Source organism: Vanessa atalanta, chromosome 9, assembly GCF_905147765.1.
Source record: "Vanessa atalanta chromosome 9, ilVanAtal1.2, whole genome shotgun sequence".
In the NCBI taxonomy this organism is placed as follows: Eukaryota; Metazoa; Arthropoda; class Insecta; order Lepidoptera; family Nymphalidae; genus Vanessa; species Vanessa atalanta.
Genome location: NC_061879.1, coordinates 9,172,957 through 9,182,810, shown reverse-complemented (window position 1 = coordinate 9,182,810; position 9,854 = coordinate 9,172,957). Strand labels below are relative to the sequence as shown.

The 9,854-nt window shown below is 31.7% G+C and overlaps 1 protein-coding gene across 1 annotated transcript; it reads right to left on the bottom strand.

The window, feature by feature from the left end:
• Positions 1-7,891: 7,891 nt before the first annotated feature.
• LOC125066617 lies at positions 7,892-9,001 on the bottom strand. The gene has a single exon (XM_047674750.1). The coding sequence runs from the start codon at positions 8,999-9,001 to the stop codon at positions 7,892-7,894; it is 1,110 nt and encodes a 369-aa protein (XP_047530706.1).
• Between the last annotated feature and the right edge of the window lie 853 nt (positions 9,002-9,854).

Here is a 9,854-nt window from a genome sequence, read left to right as displayed (position 1 = left end):
AAGGCCATATTTTTCTTTGTTATTAAATGTGTATTTTAATAAAATCAGTTTTATCATGTCGACGATGTAATATTTGTTTAGTAAGTGTTATTAATAGCTTTGACGTTTGGAGTTACTACTTGTAACTGGAACAAGGTTGTCAGTATTTTGTATTAACGGGATTTGATAACTTTTCTTAATTTAGAAATATGTTTTCATTGTGTTCATTAAGTGATTGTAAATGTTGTCTATCTATGCTGTAGTTTGTTTATTGTCTCATTGGAAATATGATGTGGTGTGAAGGGAATTCATTATCAATAGGAAAATTAAGAAATTTTTATAATAATAATATGCCTGTATGTTTTACAAGAATCACGCAGATATTACTAACGAATTCCTTAATCATTTCACATCTAGTCGTATTGAAAATGTAACTAATGGTAATGAAGTCATTAGATCATTTAACAGGTAATTAATAAAATTATTCACTTGACCTGAAAATATGGAACTTATTTAAACCTTGACGGAGATTACTATCAGATCTGGCAGAATCCGCCTACATCAAATTATTAATGTAAGCCAAATGTTTGTAATTTTCAAATTATCTAAAACAAATAATAACTAATAAATTCAAAATGTGCTCTTTCTTTCATCTTCCTACTCCTATAACATCTGCTTGTTATTTTATTTTTTATTTTTCCTGACCTCTTATCCTGCCTCATGGAATTCCTTCTGTTGGTGTATCTTGTCTATCTGTTTGGTATTTTCTAACCTACAAGTATAGTCTATATCCAGTATAATAACGGTATTCTTTATATTATTATTTATAGTAGACAAGTAACATAGTAAAATAAACGCAAATTTTATAATATATCACGAGTACCATCGATAATTTGGATCGACCACAGTGCAGCAAAAGCTTAAAGGATATTATTATCATATTCATTTTGCGAAATGCATAAAGTATGCAGAAAATTGCATAGTAGATCTCTTTCGTTTTCTGCACTCCTTGTCGTTCGAGTTCCTGGTAAGACCAGTCTTTAAATATGTTGCATTTATTTTTTTTGATAGTTATTTTTCTTCTTTCTCTTTAAAAGTTTAATTTCCATTGTTTCATTTTTCAAACCATATTAGTTACTGGATAAACATCAATAAATCTACAAAATACTAATTATTCATAAAATTCTAAAATAATAGTTGAATATAATTTTAAACATTATTAAATAATTCTCCTCTATTATTATTATTGATGATAGAATAGTTTATGGAGAAGAAGAGAGAAGTTAATTAAGATAAAGAAGTCAGAAGTTAATAAAATGTATGAGTTTAGCATATTTATTAAAATTTACTTAGGGATTGACTGATTAAAAATATAATATAAAGATAATAAAAAATTAAAAAAAAATGTAACAAATATTACGTTGCACGAGTAATTATGGAATAAAAATAGTAATAATAAAAAATATGCATTGAAATGAATGTAAAACTCTAAATTAAATCACACGAGAAAACGCGAAATGCAAACGAAGGTCGTTGAGGCCAGTGACCGAGTGACGACTGACGAGCGATGACCCAGAGAAGGGTGCTCTCGAAGGGGATAGGGCCCCTTTGGTGTCGCTCACAAAAGGAACGATCACCAGGGCAGCATAAATGCGAAGAGATTAAGGTGCATACATGCACTTTGCACCGAATGCGTGTGACGTCAACCAGTTCGCATTGCATTGTTTGCTGTTGCACTTTTCAAGTTGGTAAGTGTCATTCATCTACGCTCACACGTGCCGGTGGCTAATCACTTCTATTCGTATCTCCATTAAATCTATTCTTATGAACAAAGAAGATATATAATTACATTTTTGATTGATATATTACACAATAATTATACAAGTTGTTAAGTATCTAGTCTTTGATTTTACATTCAAGTTTACTTTTTTGTTCATTAAAACATTTTGTAAGTTTTTCATAGTTTTTTTTTTTTACTTATATTACAAACAATCTAATGAATATAAATAATATAAATAAAAAAAATACTAGTAAGAAGAAAAAAATATAGTTTTTTAAATTATATTAAATAAAAATAATTTTGAAATAACAAAAGACAAACCACACAACTTTAAAAAATAATTAAAGATCTGGTCTAACGAATTCCAGAGCCCAGACAAAATTTCTATTTGCAACGATCGTTTAACGGCGTATATTTTGCTCCGTTAGCTACCCACACGTATTCTTATATAAGCCTGTGTTACCTAGACTCAGCGAAAAATACCTGTGAAGCCATTGGCTCGTGCAGAAACTCGCTATACTTATGCCTATGAATCATGGAAGGTTTTTAATACAAATCGTTATTCTCGAATGTTCTTTAGTCGTGAAATTTAAATAGGTCGTGCTTGATGGTTCAAGGCAGTGAATACAGGAATAGCCCTATGAGTGAGATGTTTAAAATAGACATCAAATAGCTTGTCGTATGTTTACCCTATTCCGCGCGTGAATCGCGTTAGCCTACATCTTTATCAAAGATAAAATTGTATTTTTTGTTAGTTACGGTTAGTTTTTTTGATTTTTTCGTTGAATATTATTATTATTTTATATTTATATTTTATTGGAATAATTCTGAAATTACAAATTATAAAGAAGTAAATATTAAATAAAAATCTAATAAATTTAAATAAATAATGAAATAAATAAACATAACGTCAATTCATATTGTTTTTTTAAAGAATATGCATATAAAGTGGTTGTTTATTTTCTTTAATTTAAAAATACCTATACAAAAATATATTTTTTTTTATACTAAAAATACTCCCAATTTTATAATAATTATCAAAGAATATAATTTGAAATGAGTTTATAAAGCGGACTTTGTAATAATTATTGTTAACGCAAAGGAGGACAGATAAATAAATAATATAATAAAAAAAGGCACACTTCACGAGAATGTCTTCGGAACGTTAGGAACGTGGGCGTCCGCTAGTGGAGAATCTGGAGCAGGCAGTTACAATCGCCATGTACCAGGACATCATAAGTTAGCGAGAGCATAAGGTATGCGTACCTGCGAGCGCCAACTGCATGCATAATATTTTATCAGTACGATGATGTAGCTCGTTTGTTGTTGCTACTCCATAACAGATGTCGCTTTTTAACGATTAATATGACAAAGAATTGGTTCCGTTTTTGTTTTTATAATCTAATATCGTAACTTTAGAATTATTAACATTAAGGCCTTCACAAATTATAATTTAATTTAAATAATTAAAATACTGGTGTTAATTAAATACCAATATTTATTTTGACCTAGTTTTTACGTGATAGGCCTGGTAAATGGGCCACTGGTACTGCCAGAAATATTAATCATTCCTCATATCGCCAATGTACCAACAAATCTTGGGAACTAAGATGTAATGGCGCTTGTGCGGTGTGGCTGTAGTTACAACGCGGAACACAACAATATTAAATAGTGTTATGCGTTAGAATATGAATATGGTAAGTGATGAGTGGGTGGTACCTGATAGACTTGCTTACACCCCTAACACAAATAAATATATATGTTTCATCACTATTAATATTGGTTTGAGTTATTTTTTTAGTATTTAAATTAGATATTTAATATAATAGAAAGCTTTAAAATTATATTATACAATTTGGAATGACATTAGTGTCATTAAAGCATTACTAATAATAAAAAAATCTTTTGGAATCGAATTTTTATTTCACTGTTAAAAAGGTATGTTTAAATTTAATATCTTAATTATTCTGTATTTGTCTTCTACAGCTTTAATTAAAAAAAAAATAACTTATGGTTTTTCGTCTTCAACTGAATTAAATGCTGAAATAAAATTATTTAACTATATAAAATGAACATGTATTTCAGTATGTTGAGAAGTACATCAACGGATATAGATAGACACCTTCTTGGTAGTTGATGCAGTTTTCACAAGTTGTAAAGGATTGCTGGACTGCTGGACGTAAAGCAGTTCATCGTAAATGCGCCACCAACCTTGGAATAAACGATGTTGTATACTAATCTTCTCACTCACCCTTCAAACCGGAACAATTCTAAGAATTGAAGTTAAAATAATCGCAAATAATCACCCCTATCACCCCCTAACGGGAATACGTCGATTAACCAATAACCCTGTATATATATTTGTCATAATTCTAAAATTAAATTTTAAACTAGTAATTGATATGAAGCTGAAGATTTTAAGTGAGAACCTTAATCAAAATGTCGCAATAACCTTGCTAACGCGACTCAATTTTACAAAAGTAACCACTTAATTTCAAGTGAGTGTGTTATAGTTTAAGCTGTACAATAGTCAATATGTATTTAATTTTTTTTATTTATAATTAAAGTCATGCTTCTACATTTATTTTGTCTCTTTTTCTACCTTTAGGTTTATTGGATATTTAACACTTGTAAAGGTTTATTGAATATGTTTAGTTCAATGTTATAGAGTAAATAGTGTTTGAGTTGTGTTGACCAGTCAGTCATGACCCTTCGTTTAATTAATATTGTACTTAATGTTGAAAGCATTCTCTACCAGCAGCTTTAGACGATAGACGAGCGAGAAAAGTAAATGAACTTTAGATGAAAAAAAAAAATACAAATTATAATAGATATAATTATTACATACAAAAATATATGTTTGATTTTGATTCGATGGGTTTTGGGCAAGCCCGTGTGGGTACCAACCACTAATTTTTTTATTTCTTTTTTTTACGATATCGGTAGGCGGATGAGCAAATGGGCCAGCTGATGGTAAGTGGTCACCACCGCCCGTAGACAATGACGCTGTAAAAAATATTAACCATTCCTTACACCAACCTTGGGAACTAAGATTGTCCCTTGTGCCTGTAGTTATAATTAGATATTCTACCGCCAAGCAGTAATATTTAGCATCGTTGTGTTCTGGCTTGAAGGGCGATTGATACACAAAGTACAGGCGCAAGGGACATATATCTCAGTTCTCATGGTTGGTCGCGCATTGGTTATGGTTTCAGTCAGCGACTGCTATGGGCAGTAGTTACCATCAGATGGCCCATTTGCCAGTTCGCCTATCAATGCCTATCATTAGATAGTATAAAACAAAGTCGCTTCCCGTCTGTCTGTTCCTATTTATGCTTTGATGTTTAAAATTATACAACAGTTCTTGATGCAGTTTTTTTAAGAGATAGATTGATTGAAGAGTAAGGTTTATATATATAATACAATATAGTAGAGAAACACTGATCATTTTAGAGGTTTCTAAAGTGATGTAAATAAACACATATTTTGCGCTTACATTGCGAACGATGGCTGAACCCTACGAGATAGATCAAAATGATGTACTACAATGTACTGCTACTATGTGTGTACTATGTGTGTAAGATGTACACCTTAAAAAGGTCTTCAAAAAAGTCCGCGATGGTATATGTCTATCTCTTAGGGATAACTCACAATAACCATTTTTTAGACTTTTTACGAGAAATTATGGCTTATTTTCGAAGCGATTTTAAGCAATACAGCATTAATCTTTATCCAATTAAGTACCTTGAATACATTGTGCATTTAATATAGATCAATATGGCCCTTTAGAGCATGTACTTTAAATGAATATTTTCTAAGATATTACAGATTTAAAATGCAGGGACATAGCATCCGTGCGAAGCCGGAGCGGATCGCTAGTATAAAATAAAAGTTTGAAACTAATAAAAACCAATGGTAATAAAGCACATCACTTTTGTCTATGACGTTTATTTATCTCTTCACAGATTATGTAAACAAAATGTATTTACAATAAAATATTACTTACTACGCTTACGTCTAATAATGAAGAATGAAATAATAATGAAAATGTAAACGATATATTCTTTGTGTTTTCGATGACTAGAATTGTTTCATTGTAACCATATACTATTTAATATGGTATATTAATTGCTGGTAAATTGTAATAATATCAAGACTTCCGTTATATTCCGATTTAACAGATTTTACTATTTTTAGTGAACAATAGTGTATTCAACTACTTTCTTTGGAAAAGTTAAGTTTACTAATACTATCAAGTTAAACTATACCTCTATAAAAAGTAAGGAATGTTTTTCTGATGAAGGTTATATGAGTGAATACATATACGACTTGTACATGAGAAAACATATACGACATAAAAAAAAAATAGTATCCCAGTCTTGTTCGAAACAATTAATCGAGATTAAATAAATATTATTATTTTTTTCTTGAATATTGTTAAATTATCATTTGGATGTAGAAAACAGTAGGCATAAAGAATATGACAAAATAAATAACATCTCAGTCTTGTTCAAAACGATAAATCTAAATTAAATAAATAACTATTTATTGAACTATTTATTGAAAACAATTTTACGCAATCAGCAATATAATGCTACAAATTGAAATTAAAATTCAATTCGAATCGTTACATGTAGAAACAGATATTGTCTTGCTACATTTCATAATTTATTATGTAATATAAATATTATACATTTTTTTTTTATGGCATTGGTTGGCGGACGAGCATATGGGCCACCTGATGGTAAGTGGTCACCACCGCCCATAGACAAAAGTGCTGTAAGAAATATTAACCATTCCTTACATTACCTATGCGCCATCAACCTCGGGAACTAAAATGTTATGTCCCTTGTGCTTGTGATTACACTGGCTCACTCACCCTTCTAGCCGGAACACAACAATACAGAGTACTGTTATTTAGCGGTAGAATATCTGATGAGTGGGTGGTACCTACCCAGACGGGCTTGCACAAAGCCCTACCACCAAGTAAAACATTATGTCTTTGTTGCGTCTTGTTAAAATAAAACAAAATCAAATACGTATTATTCTCATACTAGTATGGATGTCTTAATGGCCTTTATTTGTGTAAGTATTACGTCGCCAAAGTCACGTGCGAATTTATGTAACGATAATCTTTCGTAAGGAACTGTTTGCCATTTTTTATTGAATTGCAGCGAAGACAATGGCTGTTTAATTTGTAACGAAACAAAAAAAAAACGATTCAAGTAAAACCTATTCCTTAAAGAAACGAGGCTACTTTAAAAATTAATAAAAAATTATCACTCTAATCAGGAATATCTGACAAAGAAAAATTACCCACTGAGTTTCTTTCGGCAGTTCTTCTGAGGTGTTTCTTTCCGAACGAACGTGTTAGAATTTTGACAATCAATAAGAAAGCGTAATAAAGCGTAACTTCTACGTTGTATTAATACATTTGATTTTGAAAATAAATTTGACAAACTCGACAAATGTGTAAACCTATCCTAATGAAAGACAAAAAAATTTTTACAACATTAAAATTTATATGTTAGCCAAAAGAATAGGTGCAAGAGTTTCCTTAAGTAGCTTTAAACTGTGCTATTGTTTCTACAGCATAAATATATTATATAATAACTATTTATTGCACATTATTTATGACTAGAATTTGTAATGACTAGATTCTATTTACAATTTATTTGGTTATGTAAGCGCTTAATTCAATGACAAATTATTTATACAATGTTATCATTATATGTAATTTTCACATTAATAATAACAATGAGTGAGTTTCATTTTCAGTTGAACATTAATAAATCTATAAATGCATATCAAAAGTGTTACGAAACGAATCGATAGATAAAATGAACTTAAAACTAATTATTGAAAATTAATCGATTATTATTAGATAACTACTGTTTTTTATCTAAGTTCATTGCACTAATCTATATTGTTAATAATACTGCACTTCATAAATGGAGATTATTGCTTGCCACACGTGTTGAAATATTTACAAAATATTATTTATAATTTAATTCAACTAAAAGTGAAACTAATGAAAAATGATATCTAATTTGAGCATTATTTACAAAGTATTTAAAATACAATTTATGTTTAAACATGACTAAAAATAAATCACTTAATCCGTCCTATCCCTTAAACCAAGTCGTCGTAATTTTCGTTGAAGCTCTGATCCATAGTGTCGCTGTCAAAATGGGCGGTCTCTTTTTGACAAGTCTCTTTTTGTGCCAATAGTCTGTCGCAAGCATTTAGTCTCCCGTGTAAAACGTCATACACGCGCGTCATTGATGCAACTTTTTCTTTACTCGAAGGATCTGTTTCTATCGCGAAAAGTCTTGAATCGAGCAATTTAATTGCAGCAACGATGTAATTACGTAATGTTTTCGTTTTGTGTTCGCTGCTTATTCTTTCCAAAAACGCACATACTTGGCTTTCCCCACACAGTAATACGTCGACGTCATAAGCTAGCGGTGAATGCTGTCTATGTAAGTACGCGATTAATCGTTTTGCATATCGGCGGTATGTTCTGTACGCTTTTCGCTTTCGGGCTCCAAGCGAACGACCCATTGCCATCGATTTTTTCATATCATCGATTACTGCTTTATATCCCGCATCGATTTTCGAATCAAAGATGTCTCGCAGTCGTGTTTCCACTGGCTGTAATTCGTAAGGCGCGGGAGATGGTGGTAAAGAGGGCGATGATGGTGGTGGCGACAAGGGTAAAGATCCACGTGCATTTTCTTCTTCACTGGACTCACTGGATACCCGACTTTCTTCTGGGCTTGCTACTGGAATTGAATAAGGTCGCGGACGAGCTCTTGTCCTTTGAACTCGAGCTGGACGTGGTGCAGTTCGGGCATTATATGCTGTTAGTACATTTGCATCTTGTTCTGTAAGAGGCCGAGAGCGTTGAGTCGCGGCCAGTGGAATTATCCTTATTTTAACAAGAGAGTAGCTCTGATGAATCTTTGCACGAATCCGAGGATCTTCGTAATCTGCACCCCAAAGATCTCGAATAGCCGATTCTTTCAAGAACCGAACTTGACACAGTTCTCCGTTGAAAAATCTTTTTCTTTGTTGCTCGTTGAGTGCGTCTCTCTCTGCTCCAGTTAGGCCGTGGACCTTAGTCAAGTGATCAGGCAGTTTTCCATACGTAAAGCGTGCGCAGTCCTCGATGGGACATGGTATATTAGCATGATTCTGTTTTTTCGTCCGAGTGCCGGCTGTCGTTGGCCGCGCACTCATTTTTATCTTCTATCTGAAACAAAGACGTGGTACCATAAATATATTGAAGCTAATTAGATTTCATTTATAAATGTACTTCTGTGAGTCTACTTGAATACTGCTTGATTTTGTTCGGGATTAGTGATAAGAGAAATGTCTTATTCAAGTTTGACGTGGTACGCGCATAAATGCATGTAATTATAATAATGTTTAAACAGTAACTTTTTTTGAAATGTATTAGAATTCCGAATTTATATTTGCTGTTAATACAACTATTCATAGATCAATAATACTTTTAATATGAATAATTTTATATTTTATTAAATTCTTACAATTCAACAATCGTAATGTAGTCCAGTTAATTTATTTAGAGTATGTTTATCAACAAGGGTGGCTGTCCGAGTATAATAATTGTGTTGACGGAGCCCGGCGGCTGTTTGCGGAGCGCCTTGTCCGTTTAATTTATTGAAAACAATGTTTCCTTCGAGGGATATGTCTCAGCTCGCTTTTAGTAGAAATAACTGGGTGTCATACGATGGAGACATCTCGTACATCGTAGTTCATTAGTAATTTTAGTAAGGATATGCTGCGTTAGATATAACATGGAATAACTTTGTTTATGTTAAAGTGTTCGACGTAGTTTCCGGCAGACTAGAATAGAGCCATATCATATGAGGCGCCTAAGGGTTTTTAGTTAGGTACATCCTTCAATACTATTCGCACTTATAGTCCGAACAAAATGTAAAATATTTTATGAGCAATATCTGCTGTAAGCAGGTAGGTCAGCCGTAAAAGTCTGAGTAAATATTTTATCATATCATACAATATCATATTGTTATAAAATAATTTTTATGACGTCATAAAATAATTGATT